The sequence below is a fragment of the Lethenteron reissneri genome, chromosome 22, assembly GCF_015708825.2.
Source record: "Lethenteron reissneri isolate LAM-NWPU_2019-01 chromosome 22, ASM1570882v1, whole genome shotgun sequence".
NCBI classification, from domain to species: domain Eukaryota; kingdom Metazoa; phylum Chordata; class Hyperoartia; order Petromyzontiformes; family Petromyzontidae; genus Lethenteron; species Lethenteron reissneri.
The window spans coordinates 12573289-12596756 of NC_083800.1; the positions used below are offsets into that span (position 1 = coordinate 12573289).

General features: G+C 48.8%; 1 protein-coding gene and 1 long non-coding RNA gene across 3 annotated transcripts in view; one reads left to right on the plus strand and one right to left on the minus strand.

Annotated features, from left to right (window-relative positions):
- Positions 1-22954, plus strand: part of C22H2orf42 (chromosome 22 C2orf42 homolog) — a 50246-nt gene extending 27292 nt beyond the window's left edge. Inside the window, exons 4-11 of the mRNA XM_061556596.1 lie at positions 929-1033; positions 2002-2097; positions 3832-3936; positions 5277-5384; positions 7351-7451; positions 10459-10627; positions 14202-14376; positions 21132-22954. Coding sequence (XP_061412580.1) covers positions 929-1033; positions 2002-2097; positions 3832-3936; positions 5277-5384; positions 7351-7451; positions 10459-10627; positions 14202-14376; positions 21132-21552 — 1280 coding nt within the window. The 3' untranslated portion in view covers positions 21553-22954. The remainder of the gene's footprint in view (positions 1-928; positions 1034-2001; positions 2098-3831; positions 3937-5276; positions 5385-7350; positions 7452-10458; positions 10628-14201; positions 14377-21131) is intronic.
- On the minus strand, positions 2294-14727 carry LOC133345646 (uncharacterized). Of its 2 annotated transcripts, none has more exons than XR_009755463.1 (3): positions 14622-14727; positions 11486-11622; positions 2294-2350 (listed from the first exon to the last, which is right to left on the minus strand). It is a non-coding gene; the product is annotated as an uncharacterized LOC133345646 (long non-coding RNA). The 2 variants fall into 2 exon arrangements; XR_009755462.1 differs by lacking the exon at positions 2294-2350 and adding an exon at positions 10595-10697.
- Positions 22955-23468: the final 514 nt, after the last annotated feature.

Sequence of the window (23468 nt, forward strand, 5' to 3'; positions counted from 1 at the left end):
CAACAAGCTGAACACAAAAGCAGCTCTAAAGAAATACGTTTTCAATCTAGATGATTTTAAAGTGCATAGCTGCCAGTGGCTTCATACTATTGGAAGGAAGAGCGTTCCAGACGGCCACAGAAGCGCATCTGAAAGTACGCGATGCAGTGCCCACCATTGTTCGATTGTGAGCCAAAAGTCTTGTCTCCGGTATAAAACACAGCAAACTAAACAGATAAGTAATCCACTGCATGTTGTTACTAACCCAACCGATAATAGGCACTGCATATTCTCAAATTAACACAATCCACTGTAATTTATATTACCACATTAACCCCCCTCTGGTCTTCGCACCTGATAGGCTCACGGTGATGACATCACCATTGCTCTATTTAAGACCGAACCAGGAAGACTTCTTCACAATTCTAGCAAATCGCCTGATGAAGCTGGTCAACAAAAAAAAAACTTTTTTTTCTGGCCTGGACTTTTGCAGCTGTTTTAGACTAATATCAGGGTGCTGATTCCAAATCTGATCTCAGATTTGCTCTATCACATCTCATTTTAATGCTATCGGCATACCCCATTTTCATTGATTTTACCCGAAATTAACTCTGTCACTTATGATTACAAGTTGTTGCGAGTCAGTAACTGCTTTAGTGTTAAAATATGGTGCTGTATTTTTAGGATAGTGTGTTTATAATATAATTTTATGTAGATATCCACATTTATTTAATATTTTTCTTCTGCAGTTTTTATTGAAAATGCAATATTTGATATCTCAAAAACCTGATGTGATAGACAAAAACTGATGCCAGATTTGGAATCAGCACCCCAAAATTACCTTAAAACCGTTGGAATACCTTATGCCAGAAAAAGTGTGTTGACCAGTGAAATTATTACGTATCCGTGGCGACTGGTGGTTGTTGTTGCTTTTGTGCTTGTTACACAGCGATGTTTGAGACGCAGCTGGGCGACAGTAACGTGAAAGTGCTGACGCCCACGAGCGAACTGTGCCCCGTTCGAGGCGCCAAGAAGAGGCGGAAGGAAGAGGCCGGTGAGTTCAAGTTCAAGTTCATTTATTAGGTATAGCCCTGTGAGCCATCCGGCTCTTGAATCGGGTGCAACTGCAACTAACAAAAAACATGAACAAAAAACATCTTAAAGTGAATATTTGACTAAGTGCAAACAGAAAATCCAAGAAAAGACAGCAAAATATTGAAGAAAAAAATCACCGTACACCAACGCTGTGTGCAAAAGTCCCAGTGGGATGCAAGTCAAACAACCAACAACAACCACAAGACACATGTAGCCACTGCAGTCACAGCAACGAACTCCGCAGTGATGCCGCTCTTTGCTTTCACCGTGGGTGAGGCTGTTGTTGGCCCGGCTTATAATTCTCGTACGTGAGGATTCGAAAGGATCTCACTTAGCAGGCAGCGGAAGACGCGAGTAAACACTCATGAATGTACACTGGCAAACGTGTGAGTTTTTCTTGCTTATTAATCACAATAAATACTTTTTTCATCGTTAAAAACAATCCAGGTATAGTGTTTTTTTATGTTAATTCGTATTTTAAAACATCTAATTGTTAGTATGTTTGTTATATGTTGGTAGTTTGTCAAACAAATCTTCAATACAGCTGATTCTCGCATTGCTACCAGTGGTCAGTGAAACCTAAACCACCACCCACGCTGGCCAACGTGGTCAACTATGCTCACATCGTCGCTGTAAGATGTTCTGTGTTCATATTTAGTTTGTTGCGGTTGCACCCGACTCAAGAGCCGCATGGCTCACAGGACTATACCCAATACATGAAACTTAAAACTTCGACAAAAGCCCTTTGACTACCATCCAACAGTCGTTTGGGAAAAATTCCGTCGAGTGCCCGCAGGTAGGTACTGACGTCGTCATAGCGCGTGGACCCCTCGTGCTTGGCGGGGCGCGTGAGGTGGCGCCATGCCGGGTGCGAACGCACCGCCGCTTTCCTCTCTCTCTCTGTCTGCCTTCCTCCCTCTGTGTCAGCATGGCAGCAGCTGGGCCAGGACCCGGACAGAGGGTCACTGGAGAGGACGCCGGGGGGCAAGAAGCGACCCGGATCGCCCAGTGGCAACCGGCAAGGTGTAACGCACGCAGGAGGACTTGACGTCGCCGTCAGCCTTGGTGGCAGGGTGTGGGGCGGGCAGAGCTCGGGGGGTTCCCACCTCTGGGCACCACGGTGGCGAGATGTTGACTATCTCGCCCGGGATACAGGAGGTCGTGGGTTCGATCCCGACAACTGACGCCTGCTGCTGTATATTTGGAGTTTGCGTGTCTCTCTCTCTCCGTCGTCGCGTGGAGTTTTTCCCCGGGTCCTCCGGTGTTTCCCTCCACACTGAGAATCAACATCACGCGTTTAGACTTTAGAGTATTTGTCCGCTATAAATGTTTACGTGATGATAAGCCACTTCGCTGAGCTGTCATTCGTATTGGCCAGGTCACTTCTCAAAAAGAGTTACATAGCTCAGTAGGCCTTGCCTGGTAAAACTAAAAAAATATATATTTTTTTAATCTTAAAGTTTTTTTTTTATGAACACAGTTTCTGAGTACAGGCCCAAAGAACCGAAACGTCAAATGGCCAGCAGAAATCAAACGGCACCATCACAGCTTTAATAGATAAGAGCAGAGCTGTTACCCGTATTCTTGTGCAGGGAAATTGAGTTTTCAGGTCCATACGGCATACAGCCGTTTCAATACGGGCTAACAATGTTTCTGTTTATATGTTTGTGTTTCTCTGTAGGATGAACGTTGCGATGTATAAGGGCAACGGCGTGACCAATAAGGTCTGAATTGGTCTGTTATAAGATTAGGCACTGATAAGGGGTTGACAGGTCTGTCAGACGGAACACGTTTTTTCTTAAATTGATCAAAGGTATAAGAGCTTTGGTAAAGAGATGACTGCTGCTGCAATGTTTCTGCTGTTCTCCTGGGTTTGAAGGGGTACTTCAACGCTAAGACACTTTAAGCCAAGACGTTTCTAGAGTTTTCCATTTCAAACTCGACGAGAATGTCGCGTGGCATTATCGCAAATAACTGTAGGCTAAGGTGGACAAACATATTGACACTGTATAGCATCACATATATATATGAACCTGGCATCCATTGTAATTGGGATTTTAAAACTGGAAATAAGATATGCTCAAGGTACTAACTGGGGCGTTACGTTACTGTCATATCTACTGTATGTGTGTATGTGTTTGTACATAGGTCTGTAAGTTTTTGTTCCTGTTATGTACGCGAAGTTTCACACCCGTGCCGTGGGAATGTTGAGTTTCCACCGCTGTAAGCGAGAGATGAGTTCCGCCCTATGTCCTGCACTTGTTCGAGTCTGCATCACCTCAACTTGACACGTGCTTGTTGTTTTGCAGCCATGCAGTATGTGCACGTAATACGCGTTTATTTCTAATTGTGTATTTGTCGAGGCTTCGGTATGTGATTATCCGTAAATTGGTGTTTAATGTGCTCTATGTACTTTATGTATTGTATTATACCGTATGTGCAGGAACGTGCTGTAGGTCTGTATTTGTATGGGCTGTGTAGTGCATATATGAATGTGCATAGGCATAAATATATACGACTGCGTGCTACATATCATTTCTACGTATAATATTCGTTGATGTGTTATCACATTGCAAACAACATTCAGCCAGAGATCCGAAATCGTATCTGCTGCTTTTGGGTTCAATCCAGCACCAGTTTCAATGGATCTGTACCAGTCTCACCAGTAAGCTATGCAGCGTATATATGTCCCTAGGTATGTTTATTGTTTGTATGAAGGCGTACGACGCACTCGCATGTATGTGTGTGGATGTGCAGCGATCGCTCAACCGGTGGACGAGAGTCAGGTGATCTTGACGTTCCGCGAGTGGTTGTCCAGCGTGACGGAGAGAATCAACCAGACCATGCACTACCAGTTTGACGGTACGCACCAGCAACCTCACCCACACAACGCTGCTGCTCAACGCGACGTGGAATGTGCACGTGAAGGCGGGCGGTCCAAGTGAATGCCACGGATGGACGTGCCGTCGGGCACGTTCCCTCCTTTGACTGCCACTCCGTCGTTCGTCTCGACCCCGCCCCCCCCCCCGGCCATCGTTCCTACTTGCCACGCGTCCTGCCCAATTCCACTTCTTAGCACATTCAGAGTTTGTGAGAGTTTGTGCGGCTGTGCTCCCCGGTTGTGTCCCTCTGACAGATATATTCAATTCGCGAACTTGTTGTACGTGGATTTTGTTTTTCTCATGTTTGCCACGAGCCCCACTTTACAGCCTTCTTCGTTAAGTTCTTCAGAAATGTAAACTGTAGTTTGTCTCTGTTGGTTACAAGTTCCACTTTGCTTTTGTTATAGCATTCTAGGGCCACAGTGGCGAGATGTTAACTACCTCGCCAGGTCTACGGGAGGTTGTGGGTTCGATCCCGACCTTTGACGCCTGCTGTATATTTTGAGTTTGCATGTTCTCCCTGTGGTCGCGTGGATTTTTCTCCGGATCCTCCGGTTTTTCCCTCCACATTTAGAAACATGCATTGAGAGTATTTGGCTGTTATACATTTCCAATTGATAAGCCACTTTGTTGAGCAATTATTTGTGGCCCGGTTGCTTCTGAAAAATAGCTAGTTGCTTAGTGGGCCTCATTTGGTAAAATTAAACAAAATTGTTTAGTTTGGTTGTGTATGCATGGAGAGTAGTGTTGTGGTAATTGGCACATTGTGCTATGAGCTCATTACTCTTTTTCTACACCAGTGGAGATTGGCATTTGATTTCTGTATGTGCCAGCCTTGGTGTGTCACCATTACACACAACTCGCTTGCCACAAATGAACCACACGACACCTTGCCGATCTCGTCAATGAGCATTAACCATCATCACGGGAACTCCGGTCATCCTCGCAGCAGCAGCTTTTGGCTCACCATCGAACCAAAGACAGTCGCCTCATCACGCGCTTTCAGGTGCGCTTCTGCGTCCATTTGGAATGCTCTTCCGTCCGATATTAGGAAGCAACTGGACCTATGCACTTTTAAATCTAGATTGAAAACCCCTTTCTTTAGAACTGATATTCGTGTTTAGTTTGTTGTCCTTCCCCCACACCTCCGATTAGCACGGTTGGCTACGTAAGAAGTTCAACGTACGTGCATCACATGGAACCTCTCCTGTGGTTTTCCGACCCCACCACCACCACCACATGTGCCCTGCTGGCTTGCCAGGTATCACCCACTCGAACAACAGTCTCACGGTGCGCGTGGACGCGTGGGTGTGTGAACAGGCAAGCCGGAGCCGCTGGTGTTCCACGCTCCGCAGGCGTTCTTTGATGCCTTGCAGCAGCGCATTTCAATGGGGAACAAGAAAAAGCGGCTTCCAAACTCCACAGTCGGTAAGGTCTCTGGCTTTGGACCAAAAGGCCATAAATCTGCACGTGTCACCTCCACAAGCAGCGATGTCACGGGCCCAGTTACACTTTCCTTTCAGTGTCGTCGCCGCTCCCGCCAGGTACTGTATGTCATCGCCTCGGAGCCTTTGATCTCGTTAGAAGGAGTTTTTGGCAGATTACAGAGCGGTTGAGCCGTCGTAAAATGTACGTGCGAGTACGATTCAAACGTGTGTCCATGTGTTGGTCAAGACCTCGCCGCGTGGTACAACCTCGCGGTTAACCCAGAGCTGGTGCAGAGAGATAACCCAAGCGGTAATCCGTTATCGCTTGTGCATAGCGAACGGTGAGTGTCAGGAACCTCCTGGTTCCACCAGCCCACAGGGGATTATTGTGTCCGTCCGTTTGTCGTGAATCCAAAAATGGGAGGGGTGGGGCTGGGTGGAGAGGGGAGGGTGGGGAGGGTCTGAGTGGGGAGGGTGGGGCTGGGTGGGGAGGGGAGAGTGTGGAGGGGCTGGGTGGGGAGGGTGGGGCTGGGTGGGGGGTGGGAGGGGTGGGGCTGGGTGGGGAGGGGCTGGTCACCCCGTAGTGCCCTTATAAAACTCAACGTTTAACCTACTCACGCCGGCTTGTGCCCGCCCTCACAGTCGGGCATATTTGCGGAATACACCACGCCGCCGTTGACCCTGGCCATTGACTGAGCAACCCAACGTTCCTACCAGCTCCCTCCGCAGGAATGTGTTTTGAGTCGGCCTATAAAACTGAGTGGAACAGACGTTACGTTATTTACAAGGTCGCACTCATGAACCACACGACACCTTTCTGATCTCGTGAAGGAGCGTAAATCATCACGCGAACCCCGGTCATCCTCGCAGTAGCGGCAGCGGCAGTGTTTGGCTGGCCATCGAACAAAGACGGTTAGTTACCGCATCGCGCGCCTCTTTCAGATGCGCTCCTGTGGCCGTCTGGAACGCTCTTCCTTCCGATATCAGGAAGCCACTGGAGCTATGCACTTTTAAATAATCTAGATTGAAAATTAATTTCTTTATAACAGCCTTTTATGTTTAGTTTGTTGTCTTTCCCTCACATCTCCCATTAGCACGGTTGGCTATGTACGGTGAAAAAGAAGTTCATACATATATTCATTCAGCTTTAGCCCTATGGGTTGGGCAAGTTTAAAATCAAATGGTTGTGTTGGTTTTGTTTATGCAGCTATCAGTGGTAGAGTTGAGGCCACTTCAGCTTGCCACACAATCTCTCCAGTAGCAACCCAGAGCTTTGAACCCAACATCTCACTTGACGTTGACGTTTGGGCCCTTAGTCAGCAGGCCGCTCAGAGTCGGTCAAACCTTGATGCTTAATCCAGCCATCGCCTCACTAAAACGGCCTTCATTGCGTAAGGCAGCAGGCTAGCCTGGTATTTGCCACTGAGATGATTTCAATGTGTGGAGTCAGTGTCTAGATTGTGTTAAGGGTGTGTTGTACGCTGTTAAATAACTATTTCACAGCGTACAACACACGCTTAACAAAATCTAGGGTGTGTTGTACGCTATTAAATAACTATTTAACATATAAATAACTATTTAACAGCGTACAACACACCCTAGATTTTGTTAAGCATGTGTTGTACGCTGTGAAATAGTTATTTAACAACAAAATCTAAATAACATTTAACAGCCTGTGTAAAAAATTCCCCCAAGCATTGGCCACGGTGTTGCAAGTGTTGTAGTGAAATATTTTTTATAATTACTTTCAAATGAGTCACTGACTGCATATTCGCAGTGTTTCAACCGTGCATTCCGAGAGTAAAAACGAACCCCATTGTGCTTTGACCACAACTTTTTAAATATATACTTTGACCGCAAGTTAAACATAGAGGCCGTTGTTGTGAATTACGTTCGAGATATCCCCACGGGAGCCTTCATCCTTCACCGCGCCCTAACCTCCCCGAGGTCGCGCGGGTCTCGCTCAGGATTCGTCCGGAAGGACGCCCTCCCGCTGGGAACCTTCTCCAAGTACACATGGCACATCACCAGTCTGCAGCAGGTGAAGCAGATCTTCAGCACGCCGGAGGTGAGTGAGCGGGACGGAGGCGGTGGGGGGAGCTCCTCTACCTGATCCCTTGTGTCTCTCTTCCTGTGCCGCCTCTCTTCCTGTGTCTTCCCGTGTCTCTCTGCCCGTGCCTCCTCTCTTCCCGTGTCTCCTCTCTTCCCGTGTCTCCTCTCTTCCCGTGTCTCCTCTCTTCCCGTGTCTCCTCTCTTCCCGTGTCTCTCTTCCCGTGTCTCCTCTCTTCCCGTGTCTCCTCTCTTCCCGTGTCTCCTCTCTTCCCGTGTCTCCTCTCTTCCCGTGTCTCCTCTCTTCCCGTGTCTCCTCTCTTCCCGTGTCTCCTCTCTTCTCGTGTCTCTTTCCACGCGATCCTCTTGTTGCGTCTCTCCTGCTGATTTGGATGCAACGGTGGCTAGGAGATGTTAACTACCTCGCCTGGTCTACAGGAGGTCGTGGGTTCGAGCCCGACCACTGACACCTGTTGTATATTTGGAGTTTGCGGTGTCTCTCATCATCACGGTGGCTAGGAGATGTTAACTACCTCGCTTTGTATGCAGGAGGTCATGGGTTCGATCCCGAGCCTGACGCCCGCTGTGTATTTTGAGTTTGCGGTGTTTCTCTCCCTGTGGTTGTGAGGATTTTTCTCCAGTTCCCTCCACATTTAGAATCAACGTGCATTTAGAGTATTTGGCCGCGATGAATTTCCAAATGAAAAGCCACTTTGTTGAGCTATCATTTGTGGCCAGGTCGCTTCTGAAAAAGAGCTACATAGCTCAGTAGGCCTTACCTGGTAAAATAAAAAAATCGCTTAAATAGATTGTCTCTTCTCTCATATTGTATTCGCTCGTTATTCGCGAACTTGCGATGTTTTGCTATCTGCGAATCACACCTGGAATTCTACACGACTGCATCGAGAGGCAGAAAGAATAAGATAATGTGATGGCATAAAGTGCTGAGAGATAAAGTGATGATATAAAGCGATGAGATAAAGCGATGAGAGAGATACAGTGATGAGATAATGTTCACATTTAATAGCTTACTTAAGTATTCAGGCCAATATCATTATCCGCGATATCGGCTATTCACGAGCATCTCCGGAACGTATCCCACATTCACACTATGGGAACCTCATTTGCCAGTAAAAATATGATAATTGGTTTTTTACCCTTCTATCTGGCAACAAAACTGACACCTTTTTACAAGGAGTCATGTTTGCATAGACCACAATACCTGCAGTCATAATGCAAACAAAAAACATAACTCTGATAATGTGCACTGTCCTTGAAGTTGATTGGTCCACACCCGAGACAGCTTTCCTTAGAGCCTAGTCTCACATGGGTTGGACCAGATGACGCCAAAAGGCGCACGTGCGCCACTGGGGAGTCAAAGGTGGTCGGGCATGGTACTGGCCACGCACCCCCTCATTTGGCGTGCCGGCCTTCATAGGTGCTCGCAAACAACACTTGCCCCAAAAGTCTTTTCAGACTATACGGGGAATCTTTGTCTTTGTGTGTAAAAGTGGCAGGTCATACGTGCGTGTTTGGCGTAATTACTCTTTTTACATTGACATGGTGATGTTTGTGTAGTGCCATCAGTAGGTGCCTTCCCACAGCCACGTTCATATGCAGGGATGCAGGATGCAAAACCTACCCATGTCCCATTCTGACTTGAGTGAACATGTTCATGTGTGTGATTGTGTTAATACAATATTAGGGGCTCAACATTATTTATTTTTGGGGTGCCACGGCGGCGAGACGTTTACTACCTCGCCTGGTGTACAGGAGATCGTGGATTCGATCCCAACCCTGACGCCTGTATTTTGGAGTTTGCGTGTCTCTCTGCCCGTGGTCGCTTGGATTTTTCTCCGGGGCCTCCGGTTTTCCCCTCCACATTTGGAAACACGCCTTTAGAGTATTTTGCTATTGCTATAAATGTCCACGTGATAAGCCACTTAGTTGAGCTATCATTTGTGGCCAGGTTGCTTCTGAAAAGGGGCTATATAGCTCAGTGGGCCTTACCTGGTAAAATTAAAAAATAGCTTAGTATTTAATAGTTCTTAGTTTAAGAGATTGCTAGTTTTGAGAGAAAAAATTACCAACAATTATTTAATAAGTGCACTGAAGCTGAGTATTTTGAGTATCAAATATAGACCATATTAATACTCCATAAGCTAGGCAAGTTGTATGAAGTTTCAAGTCGATTTTCTTTCATCATAATCAGAATATTTATTGAGACTGCAGGAGGAAATCCGATGAGCTCAGGAGCTCTTTTTCACTGATGTCCAGTCGGGGAGAGACCTCAAGAGCCCCAGGATGTCATTGGCGAGGGTGACCTTGGTCACAACATTTATAACGGCGATGAATGCACGTTGTTGTTGTTTTGTTGTTTGTTTTGTTGTTGTTTGTTGTTGAATGCGGTTGATGACATGTGCACGGGTAGCAATTGGCTGTCGTGACTTTGAAATTGTGTCGTGTTTACTGTTGCGGACGATCAGCACGTCCGTGTATTTGTCAGCGACTTGATGTCGTTTGTGACATTGTTGTTAAATGACTTTATTATGAAGGTCGCGCTTATTACACATGACGCGCTTGTCACTAATGAGCCACAACGCCTCGCGGTTCTCATCAAGGAGCATAAAGCATCATCACGCGAACTCCGGTGGTAATCCTCGCAGCAGCAGCAGCGGCTTTTGGCTGCTCGCCGTCGAACAGAAACGGTCACTGCATCGCGCGCTTTCACATGCGTTTATGCGGCCATCTGGAACGCTCCTCCTTCCGATATTCGGAAGCCACTGGAGCTATGCACTTTTAGATCATCGAGATTGAAAACTCATTTCTGTAAGAACTGATTTTTGTGCTTGGTTTGTTGTCCTTCTCCCCGCACCTCCGATTAGGACAGTTCACTACGTACGGTGCAAAAAAAGTTCATACGTACGAAGGCCTGTAACGGTGACGGTTTCCGTTTCTGCGATGCAACTGCCGCTCCTCCTGCGCCACTGGCCATTCACCGCACCGTGCCCGTGTCCCGCCCGCAGGTGCCGCTGGAGGCGACGCGCAGCTTCGTGGAGAACCGGGACGGCACATACGACGTGTTCCGCAGCCCGCAGCCGCGGACGGACGAGGCTGGGGACGCGTCCGGCCGGGCCGAGAAGCAGCAGCGGGCGACCATCCGGCCCCTGCAGCTCAACACCTTCCTCAAAGTCGGTGCGTGCGCGGGGATGCTCCACGGTTCGGCTGAATTTAGTTTGGATGGACGGCCGGAGGCACCTGCGATCTTGCGTTTTGAATCCAGATGGGGCAACCCACACTTGTACCCTCTCTCGTTCCGATGACGGTTTCATTTTGGTGACGTACGTGTACGTACGTGTACGTCACCAAAACGAAACTGGAAGAAAATGTAAAATAAAATAACTTTGTCGGTACCGGGGCTCCCGCAAGGCCACGGCAGGAGGCCGTGTGGCACAGTTTGGACATCTACTGGACATCTGTGAAAACTACTGGCCACCTGTGAAAAAGAGCTTCATAGCTCATTGGATTCCAGTATAAATAACTATTTTGATTTTAATCTGATTGTTTGGTGCCAGCTATCATAGTGTGGTTGTGTCACTACGGTTCTCTGCAGGGAGTACAATCTCTTTTAAAAAATGCCTCTAAATAAAATTCACTCTGAACCGCGTGCACGTTCCCAGATTCAGCGGTTAACGGGACCCAACCAGACATCTCGGAATGGGAAAGGGTTAAGACTGCTTTCTCAGATGTCAGTTGAGGATCTTATGCAGGTTACCGGTGACTTTACACGCAGCTTTATTCGGCATACTCCCAAAGGTAAAGCCTCCTAATTTGTTTCTCATTAATTCAATAACTTTGTCATTCTATTTCTATCAATTAAGTCTGCTAGAGCCGGCCCATGATTGGCTGCTCTGACGATGCTTGCAAATGCTTGCGATCTTGATTCGCGGTTGTTGCACATGGCCGGAAGCATCGATAGTTTCCGTCTCTGCGAAACGCCATCGCCACCGGCGCACGAGCTCGCGAGTGGAATGCACGCCCGGGATCCCATACCTGCAGAATGAGTCGGTTCGCCTTCAGGACAGATGACCACCTGGAATGGCTGAACTTGATCGCACTTGGCGAAGGATGAAGGACGCGAGAGCAGCGATGTTGTTTACACAGGGTATACGCAGCCGTAAGTGCATCTGCTGTAGGGGTAGGACACGCACAGCAAACGAAGAGTGTTGTTACTTCATGAAAACTTTGGAGGTTTTAGCTGTAGGTAGAAAGGAAATGCAGCCTGCATTCTTTTAACCGCCTCGGTGGTGAGATGTTAACTCCCTCGCTTGGTATGCAGGAGGTCGTGGGTTCGATCCCAACCCTGACGCCTATATAGTTGAAATTTGCGTGTCTCATTACCCGTGGTCGCGTGGATTTTTCTCCAGGTCCTCCGGTTTTCCCCTCCACATTTATAATCAACGTCATGCGTTTAGACTATTTGGCTACTATACAGTTCCACGTGATAATCCACTTTGTTGAGCTGTCATTTGTGATAGCTAGGTGGTCTCTGAAAAAGAGCTATATAGCTATGTGGGGCCGTTTCCTGATTAAAATTTTATATATTGCAAATTATATATGACAAGTACTTTGATCCCAACCCTGACGCCTGCTGTATATTTGGAGTTTGCGTGTCTCTCTCTCCCCGTGGTCGCGTGGATTTTTCTCCGGGTCCTCCGGTTTTTCCCTCCACATTTAGAATCAACATCACACGTTTGGAGTATTTGGCTGCTATCAATTTCCACGTGAAAAGCCGCTTCGTTGAGCTGTCATTTGTGATATCCGGGTCGCTTATGAAAAAGAGCTACACAGCTCATTGGGCCTTAACTGGTATAATAAAACATCTTAGGTTTTTTCGGTAAAGTCACGTAGGTAAAAATAAATAATAAAAATAAAATAATAGAAATAATAATAGAATAAAATGATCCAGTAAATCTACAGTAAATCTAGCTGTGACGGTCCCACCTGATGACGGAGACTTGTGTTGCCCCCGAAACGTCATGATTTATAATTTTACTCCTATTATTATTTCTATTATTTTATTATTATTTATTTTTACCTACGTGACTTTACCGAAAAAACCTTAAAAGAGTATGAATCCTTGCAGTCACGAAAGCTTCAAATCTAGAAATAATAAAACATCGTTTAATACTTTCAATCGGAGGATGTCTGTGCCAATCAATACACTTGAAGATGTGTTTATAGTAACGTCGGTGCCAGTGGTGAAGCCAACATGCAGTGTGCTGCATATTTCCTTTGGGGCCCCATGTGTGACTGAAACTCACATGTTGCGCTAGTTAGAGATCACTCGGTTCTCATCTGACAACGGTTAGAGTTTGCGCGTCGATCATTCTCGTGGAAAAGAAGCATTTAAACCACAAGCCTAATGGATTGGGCTTTGTACGTAATTCTAGGTCATTTATGTTTTGAATTCTATAAAGGTTTAGGTGTATTATTTACTTTAATCATCAGGGTTGATCTGGCACAAGCACGGAGTGGAGCATTCTTCCTTCGTCACCTCCGCGAGATGGCGATTAATTTCAGCGGAGGTTGGACCACATGATGGGCCTCCAACGAGTACCTTGTTTAAATACATCTAAACCCCCACAGTCGTTTGGGCACATCTGTTGTGGCTCATCGCGCTCCTCTTGTAATTCACGTGACGGCGTTTGACCCAGCGACACTGACCGAGTGCAAAGATAGCTCGAGGCGGAGTGCTCGGCTCACAGTCGTAAGGTTGTCCGTTTAAAATACCGATCGGAGGTCAACTCAGCTCATCATCCCTCCACGGTGCAGCTTGGTAAGAAGTCAACAGTGGCTCTCTCTGTCGAGATGTTGACCCCTACCCGAATAAAACTATAAACACATTTTTTATTTTACCAGGTAAAGCCTCACTGAGACTCTGTCGCCTCGACGGACCTGGTTTTCACCTGAGGACGGCTGCTTGCGTTGTGGCCGAAACGTCGTGAGAATAATTTTATTATGTTTTATTTTTATTATTTTATTACTTCCCTTCTACGTGACTTTACCGAAAGAACCAAGAAGATATATAATTGCTCTTTTTCAGAAGAAACCTGCACACAAATGATGGCTCAACATCGTGGTTTATCACGTGGAAATGTACAGCAGCCAAATACTCTCTTTACGGACTGCATCGTGACGTAAAGTGTACTTATTCACACGCATTGCGGCTCCTAATATATTGAGTTTTGTGCCAAATTCGAAAAAAGATGGCTCTTTGTGTTATCTTGGTTGCCAATCCCCGTTCTAAACACGTGATGTTGATTCTAAACGCGGAGCGAAACGCTGGGAAATCGTGCCAAACGGCACACAGCGGTTAAAACCCGTACAGACTAAACGAAAACTATTTGTTATTTTACCAGGTAAGGCTCATGGAGCTATGTAGCTCTTTTTCAGAAGCGACCTGGCTATCCTCAATGATATCTCAACGAATTGGCTTATCACGTGGAAATGTATAGCAGCCAAATACTCTTAACGTGTGTTTCTAAATGTGGAGAGAAAAAAACGGCTAACCCGGAGAAAAATCCACGCGACCACCGGGAGAGACACACAAACTCCAAATGTAGAGCGAGTGTCAGGATCGGGATCGATCCCACAACCTCCCGTATACCAGGCGAGGTGGTTAACATCTCCTAGCCACCATGGCGGCACTCCCCCCACAAGCGCGGGGGTACCCTGACTCCTGGCGACGGCGCCGCCCTCTTTTCAGGCACCGCGTCCGTGGAGCAGGTGGAGCCGACGCCGTTCGTCATGGAGTGGGTGCCCGACATCCTGCCGCGCTGCAGGATCGGCGAACTACGAGTGAAGTTCGAGTACGGCCACCAGCGCAACGGGCAGCCGGAGCAGCGGGAGCGCCCGCTCGAGCCCTCCGACGTGCTACTGCAGTGAGCGTCGGCGGGGCATGGGGGGGGGGGGTGAGGGGGGGGGGGGGTGAGGGGAGGGGGCGGCGGGGTGGGGGGTGAGGGCGAGACGTTTACTGCCGCTCGTAGGCCCTAGGAGACATCGTCGGCTATCGTGGCCTGCGCCGTGCTGTCACGCAGGTCTGGCTGGCCTGGGTCCTGTCGTCGCAGGGCTGCCGTCGCGCACAACTCTGCGGCACGTCGCAACTCTGCTGTGTCACGAGCCCCACCTTCACGTCCTTGCCACCTCTTGCATCTTCCAGTCACGAGATCTTTTTTTGAGGTCACGGTGTTGCTCCCAGGTCCAATGGGGCCCCAATAGTCCCGCACCTCAACATCACGGGCGCTACCGTCGGGCGTTGTACCGCGACGGGTACCGGAGTCGCACCTCCGATTAGCGCGGTTGGCTACGTACGGTGCGAAAGAAGTTCAGCGTACGTACGTAGTCAAATCCTTCTACCGTCACCTGTAAAGACATCACAAGCCACCATATCACGTGATCCGTTACCTTACTCGTAATTAAGGGCCAATGCACGAGGTGGCTCCATACTCATTACAAATATGTTATTGGCAGCCACAGTCGTAATACAGTTGCACAAAACGTCGGTGTTTCACGCCGAGGCAGACAACGGTTAGCGTGGCAGGTGTGCGGGCGAAGCGAGTTAACGAGTTAAAATTCCACGGCTCACCAGTTTTGGCCACTTTAGTGTTCTGCTGCCGTTGCGGTTTGTAGCCGGTAACATCATCTTCGGTGCACCGCCGTGTGTGGCCCAACGCAAACATGTTGTTCGGCAACAGAACGCCTCCATCCTGCACCGTTGATATGTTTGCAACTCGTGTGTTCTGTGGGAGCAAAAGTGCAACGGTTAGCGCTACGCTGCGCTACGAACCCGGCGATCCCAGTTCGATTCCCGCTCATGGCCAACACCGGTGACGATTGTTTGACCGGTCCTGGGCCTCCCCTAGGTCGACTCAGCCCTTAAATGAGTACCTGGTGCGGCGTATAAATGTCGCCACTGGGGAGATGAAGGCGGCCGAGCCACCCATCCCCTCGTCTGCCGTGGCGTTCTCATTGATGCTCGTTAACAGCACTTACCCCAACAGTCTGTTAAGGGTATACGGGGCATCTTTGTCTCGTAAGAACAACCACAATCATTGGCTGCCATGGCAATCAGCTTTGCAAGGTAATTTCACGTTGCGGAAAACTACAATTATTTGGTCATTCCGGAGTAGAAGTCAACAAATTGCAACAAAAGCACAAAAGGAGACGTAAAGGCCAATGAAATGTAAATCACAAACAGCGGCCAAAGACAGAGCGCCGAGTCGATGCCTGTAGGGGTGTTCATAGCAGGTGCCATGGTCACACTGTGACCCCCCTCCCCCCCTGGAAACGAGATTACAACTTCCACACAGTTGCGCCCTTCCCCCTGCACCTCCGATGAACACAGTTGGCCTCTTACCGTGCGAAAGAAGTTCAACTTACACGTGTACATGTCGCGCTATGTAAGGTTCACGTCAACGTTGGCAGGCATCGTTACGCCCTGGGCCACGTGCGGTTTCCCCGGGAGCAACTCGTGCGATCGGTGCGTGCCGGAGCACCGTGAATCACGCGGTTTGCCTTCTACGCGGCGGGGTTCATCTCCGTCGAAAATCATCGCCTCAGACGCGTCTATGGGGGCACGTGTCGCGCCCCAACGAGCTGAAACCACGAGCCGAGCCTCGGCGCATCAGCGTGTGTGGAAACGACGCGCCGCCGTCGCGGACCATCCCACGCGTCGTCAATGAACGGCACCGCCGACGTCTTCCACGGCTGTCCGGACCGTTCGCAGCCCCGGGAGTAAGCTCCTGAGCGACAGCTCACCCAAGAGACCAACTTCGCCGCGGTCGACTCGAGGGTTCCAGCGGTACGCCGCATTGCACTTGTTCAGCCGGACATCAACGAGCCGCGCGCATGACTCCTCCTGGCCCATATTGGCGCACAGTATTCGGCTACAGAGTTAACACAAGGGCCACCGATGATGTCCGGAGCACTGGATTGTTGTTGTTGCTGCTAATGCTGCTGCTGTGGAGACCGGGAGATCGATGATCGACGTTCGGTCGCCGCGTCGATGATTGTATTCGTTGTGATCTCTCAACAACAGAGTGGGGGCCGCGTGACGGCTGCCACCTTCCATTTCGCTGCGGTGGAAGGGCTTTGTGGATGCTTGTGTCCACCAGGTGGCGGCCACAGAACTTGACAAATATTATCCGGGAATTTACATAACGCAACATGTGGAACAGATTTGAGAAATTGTACACAGTTGTACACTGATGCTTACCCTTTCCCGTTCTGGGATGTTTGCAAGTTGCAAAGTGGGTCTCATTCACCGCTGAATCTCGGAGCGCGCAAATATTCGTTCGTTTCTAAATCCGCTTGTCCTGGTGAGGGTCGCAGAAGCAACATGTTGAGTAGGGCGTTCCAGACCTCCCTTTCCTTGGCGACAGACTCTAGCTCTTCCTGGGTAATTCCCAGGCATTCCTAGGCCAGCCGAGCGACGTAGACCCCGCCAGCATGTCCTGGGGTGGCCCCGGGGTTTTCGACCAGTGGGAAGTGTTGCCCGGTAGAGTTCCAGGGTGAATCTCCCGGGGAGCATCCTTACCAGGTGCCCGAACCACCTCAACTGGCTCTTCTCAATCCGGACGAGCAGCAGCTCGACTCTGAGGCTCTCCCGGATTGCCGAGCTTCTCACCCGATCATGGAGAGTGGTGAGCCCGGCAACCCGCAAAGCCTCATTTCGGCCCCTTGTACCCACGATCTCATCCTTTCGGCCATTACCCAAAGATCATGACCATAGGTGAAGGTGGGAACGAAGATCGACCTGTAAACTATGAGCTTTGTTCGAGAACTCAGCTCCTGCTTCTACCACGGAACGGTACAGCGCCCCCAACACTGCGGACGCCGTACCGATCCGCTGGCCGATCTCCCGCTCCCACTCACCATCACCCGCGAAAGAGACCCCAAGGTACTTAAACCCTCCACGCAGGGCAGCTGTTCCCCCTCACCTGGAGAGAACAATCCACCGTCTCCCTGGAGTGAACCATGACCTCAGATTTGGAGGTGCTGATCCTCATCCCGGCCGCTTTAAGCTCGGCATCACACCGTTCAAGTGCACGCTGGAGATCTCAGACTGACGAGGCAAAGAGGACAACATCATTCTCTCTATACCATGAAAGTCCCAAACAGGAGTGGAGACTAGACGCACCCTTGGCAGAGTCCGAGGGCGCGCAAGCGGTTCAGCATTAATTTTATTTAAAGAGGCGTAAAGCCGTTGTTTTTACATATATTGTACTGTACTCACCGCAGAGAACTGTAGCGACACGACCGCACTCTACGGCAGCTGGCGCCAGACTGTGCCACATGCCCTCCCGCATAGTCTCTTCCTTCTGATTGGCGTGCGTGTACGTCATGAGAAATACTGATGACGTGCGTGTACGTCATCTGAATTGGAAAGGGTTAATAATGGTCGAGGCACCTTGGAATGGGGAAAGTTGCTTTGTTTCTGCCCAATGATTGTTTGAGCATTGGAACATTCCTGACTTAGAATACTCTTGCACTCACAACGATGATTGCAATGTCCTGGTAAAATACATCGACACACCCTTTACATCCTTTTATTGTAACACGTCCGTAACCAGCACCAGGTGCTTTTCAGATTTTTACGTCACATCGTGGGTCCTCATTGGAGCATAGTGCACGTTTTGTATGTGTAAGTACGTTGAACTTCTTTCACACCATACATAGCCAACCGTGCCAATCGGAGGTGGTGCGGGGGGAAGGACAACAAACTAAACACAACAAGCAGTTCTAAAGAAATGAACTTTCAATCTAGATTTATAAGTATATTTTCTAATTGTTCACAAAAAATAATAACGCTACGTCATCATCATCATCACCAGTCACGATCTGTTCACTGCTGGATGAAGGCTTCCCTAAGTCCCCCCCGTCCCTCATCATCTCACAACGTAACGATGTCACGAGCTCCTCCATGTCAGCTCGTGACATTTTCTTTTCTCTCCATGGCGGTCGTCCTCTTGGGAACGTTGCCTCCATCAGATGCTGACGTGTCGTCAATAACGACTGTCGGCCGGCTTGACTCTCCTCAACCATCGATGTGTCTCCCGTATGTACGTGTCCTCTGATCCATGTGATCCTCTCTGCCCGTGCGATTCCAAGCATGCGACTCTCCACACTTCTCTTTGCACCCGTTTGAGCCTTTCTATTGTGTACGTACAGTCCGTTCTCCTGTAAAATCGCGTAACAATAAATAATATATAATAGAGGGTAAAGCACAGTCCGCGACGTGAGATGCGTACGCAGGCCGAACAAAGGCTGAGGTGCGTGGGTAGCATCTAGAAGCATCCAGCAGCATCCCACTGCCTTGTGTGATGATGATTATGCTACACCGAGGCAGCCGTTCGACCGCTTCTTCCTACTTGCACAACGTAGTTCCGGTCACTCGATCGCGTGATATCCAATTCGCGTTATGAAAACACGTGGCGCTATAGGAGAACAGACTGTGTAAATCTTGATTTGAAGTTTTCGTGACTGCAGGAATCCTTACTCTTTGGTCCTTTCGGTAAAGTCGTCTGCTGCGAGCAGCAACAATGTCTGCCCACGTGACTTTACCGAAAGGACCAAGGAGACTGTATATACGTTGAACTTCTTTTGCCACCGTACGTAGCCAACGTGCTGATGGTTTTCTTTGTCATTGTCAGTATTTGTGACCCTTGCTATAGCAGGGGATATGCAGCCACTGGTGCTTTGTTTATATTCATTACCGACATCAGTTTTCCAAAAGCACTCCTTACTTCTAGTTTTTCTCTCATCATTTACATTTTTTCTGGCTACAATAATTACCCTAAATGTGTGTATATATACCCTGATGCGTTTCCAGTTGCGTTCCTCCGATGAATATTTTCAGTTATTCCTATTCCTGCCAAACAAAAGGTCGAACACACACTTCACTCGGTGACATCATCGATTAAAGACAGCAGGGGATACAACACAACAGAGATTAACTACATGATGGTAAGCTCTGGGAGCGTTAGAGTAGCATAAGGAGATTGATGATTTGGCATTTTTTAAATATTATTGGTTTGAATGACATGCGACAAACACTCTTTGCAGACTGCGCAGCGTCTGGCTATGGGAACGGAGGCGGCCGAGTCAGAATTGGGGGCGCTAACGGTGGCCGTGAGATGTTAACTCCCTCTCCTGGTATGCAGGAGGTCGTGGGTTCGATCCCGACCCTGACGCCTATATATTTGGAAGTTGCGTGTCTCTCTACCCGTGGTCGCGTGGATTTTTCTCCAGGTCCTCCGGTTTTCCCCTCCACGTTTAGAATCAACGTCATGCGTTTAGACTATTTGGTTGCTATACATTTCCACGTGATAATCCACTTTGTTGAGCTGTCATTTGTGATAGCTAGGTGGCCTCTGAAAAAGAGCTATATAGCTAAGTGGTAAAAATTTAATATATTGCAAATTATATGACAAGTAATAAAAGGTGTTCCCCAAGTGAGGATAAAGAGACCGATTTAAGTTTCTTAAGAAGTGGTTCTGTGGTATCCTCTTTTGGGAGTGTTCTCTGATTCAGCATGGCCCACTACTAGCTAAGATAGTTTCCGAATAGGAATTAATTTGTGTCGTGCCGTGATACCGAAAGCAAGTTTAGAATATAACTGGGGGAAAAAGCGAGATATAAAACCATTTTCGGGTTTCACTTTGGGGTTAAATATCCATTCGTTCACCGATATCACCATCACAAGCTTCAGCCGTTACTGATATCACTTCCCATGGGCTTCTTGTCGTCCTTACACGTGATCACTTCTCAAAATGGTCTCCCCACATTTCCGCACTGAACATTGGGGGAATCAAGGCAGGTTACTCGGCTTCATTTTCATACCAACATTTCACCCCATGCTGCACACTACTTTTTCTAGTTTTGGGTAACCAGATATTTAATATACAAGTTTCATGTATCACTTGTGGTCAGGTGGACAGAATCTCTTGAATTCCTGAAAATATCGCTCTTCTGGATTTGTGTCACGTGGTCTCAATGACCTTACGACCTGTGATGTCAGCGACCTTTCTACTCGATGTTTCTGACTGCAGACGCCGGTACGGCCACTCAGTTCGAGTGTTAACAGGCTGCCTCAAACCGGTTTGTAAGAAAAGTGTGAACGTGAAACCAGTTTGACAATGTTTACAAGCACCATCATGTTTTTATAACGGCAGCAGTCTACATACGCTCCTCAAGAATAATACGTGAACCCCATCCGGTGCCTGACACCCAACAACAAACAACAACAACCGCCATTCGTCACGAAGTGGCGGTGATGTCACCACGGCGCTTGTGCCAGGCTAGATACACTTTTAGGCCACGTGAAGTGTCGAATGCCGGCTGGCAGGAGGGTCACAGGACGGACCCAGCAGGTGCCATGGGCTTGACTGAGTTGGCATTGCTGCACGAAGTCAGTCAAACCCATGGCTAACACCCACAAACCTAAAACACACGCAACCACCCCAAGGGCCTCATCACAAGACACTGCAGCTCCCATCACGTGGCCTCCCAGAGCTCATCTTTCTTTTTTCTGGCTCCTTTCCCAGAAGGGTTTCCTTTAGGCTCCTGGCACCGTGGTGATTTTGGGTGCCTGGACCCTTAAAAGTTGTTAATTTGAATGGATTTTTCTCAACTCCAGGGAACGCTTGCGGAAAACCTGCCGCGGTACAGGGCGAAGTGTCAGAACGCTCACAGAGGGAGGAGACGCGATGGCTTCTGTTCGGGCCCATCCAGGCAGAAAGCGCATGCTAGTTGGAGGCAGACGCACTCGGTGGGTTGCCCACGGCGCCAGCCCTCTGGCGCCGCTCGTCCCGGGTGGCGATACCCCGCCGGTCCCAGGTGGCACACCGCCGGTGCCAGGTGGCACACCGCCGGTGCCAGGTGGCACAGCGCCGGTGCCAGGTGGAACACCGCCGGTGCCAGGTGGCACACCGCCGGTGCCAGGTGGAACACCGCCGGTGCCAGGTGGAACACCGCCGGTCTGGGCCTCGCACTCACGGACGTCCCCGCGATGGCTCCCGGCCTTGAGCCGTTACTGCCGGTGTTGTGTGTGTGGGTGAGCGTGTGGATGAGCGTGTGGGTGAGCGTGTGGGTGAGCGTGTGGGTGAGCGTGTGGTGAGCGGCGGCGCAGCGGTTAGCGCTACGAACCCGACGACACGGGTTAGATTCCCGCTCACGGCCAACACCAGTGACGATTATCTGAACCGGTCGTGGGCCTCTCCTAGGTCGACTCGACCGCAAATGAGTACCTGGTGCGGTGTGTAAACATTGCCACTGGGGACACAAAGGCGGCCGGGGGTGGTGTTGGCCATCGACTCCCTCGCGCGTCGTGCCGGCCTCCATAGGTGCTCGCTAACAGCACTTGCCCCAGCAGTCTGTTACAGGCTCTTTGTCTTTGTGTAGAAATCTTAGGTGGCAGGCACCAGGTCGCGTTCCAGTGTTTTCGAGAGGTGTTGCTGATGTGGCCGACGACGTCAACATCGGCGTACACCGAGATCCTGGAGCTCCGCTGTGTCAAATGTTCTGTCGTCTGATCTTTCATCCTGGGCCCTTTGTTTCATCTTGGGTTTTTGCATAAAAAAACACCTAACATGAACGTGCAGCAGCAATACCATGGTGAGACAAGAGCACCCCCCCCCCCTCTGCAAATGAACTATTTGCAGCATTATGGTGCTATAGTGTGTAAACGTGTGTAAACTCAAGCAAACGGAATGCTATTTTGTAAACGTGCCATGCGTTATCAGCTTGGGCTACCCTCTGTATGAAGATCTTTTATATAAGGCAAAGGGGCCTTTCAAACAAAGCCTTAGGGGTGGTGGGAACAGCTCTGCCTTGCGTACATGGCCTGTTCTACGAAACAAAGTATCTCCGGATACGCAGTGTTGAGAGTGTAATGTAGCTGACCTGTGTAAATATATTTAAATACGAAGCGGCAGCATTGTGTGTCGGCTGCCTGCCGTGGAAGAGAGCTGCCCCGCTTGTTAACTCTGTTCATTCGTAGAGACGTATTTTGCACTGCTGACTCGGATGTGTACTTCAAGGAAGTCTGGAGTCCTTTGTCATTTAGTATTCAGTGTTTTAAAAAAAGTGATATTCCGTGGGTGATGATGACTCCAGCACGTGCTTCACATACGTAAAATAAAATAGAATTTACCGCGTAACTAACTTTTACCATATCGTTTTTTTTTACCAGTGCCCGCATTTACATTGCACCACCAAATGACATCGATGGCTGAATTTTACCAGAGAATTGCACTGTAGCTCCCGAAGCCAAGAACATTTCATCCCGTTCGTCATCGGAGGAAGTCGGAACCCCGGAGAGTGGTTCAGAAAATATATATTCTCGTAATTTATGTATTGCTTTGTACTTTTCTAAAATTGGCCCTGATGCTAGCAAACAGCAGCTTATACTCTCGCAAAGAGGGCCACAGGAACATGATCTTTAAGGTCTACATGTAGTGAGGTGAGAGAACACGCGTCTTTTTGTTGTCAGCTGTCTGAAGCATTGTGTACAAAACATGATATACAGCTGAATAAATTGATAAACATTTAAGTTTCACATTATCCGCATGTGTAACCACAGATACCCTCTAGTTGCATGAGCAATGAGGGCTGACATGAACGGCGCAACCATTGGAATGCTTATAGCTAGTAACTGCTGTGCTCGTATCAAACTAAAATAAGACACAAACGTACCTATCATACTTTGGGAAGGACATTTCGCGCGCAGCATAAAGTTCTCACGCAAGAGACCTCCCACGGCCTTTCAAGATCTGACAACCCCAACTCCACGCTGGTGCCAAAGTATAAACCAAGCAACCAACTCTGAACAGGGGAAACCATCCCCCAGGGAGTGGTAGTCGGTACCTGACGGGGCTCTGTCAATAAACTAAGTGACGTTCTTTTTATTTTACCAGGTAAGGCCCACTGAGCTATCCTAGCTATCACAAATGACTCTCAACGGAGCGGCTTATGT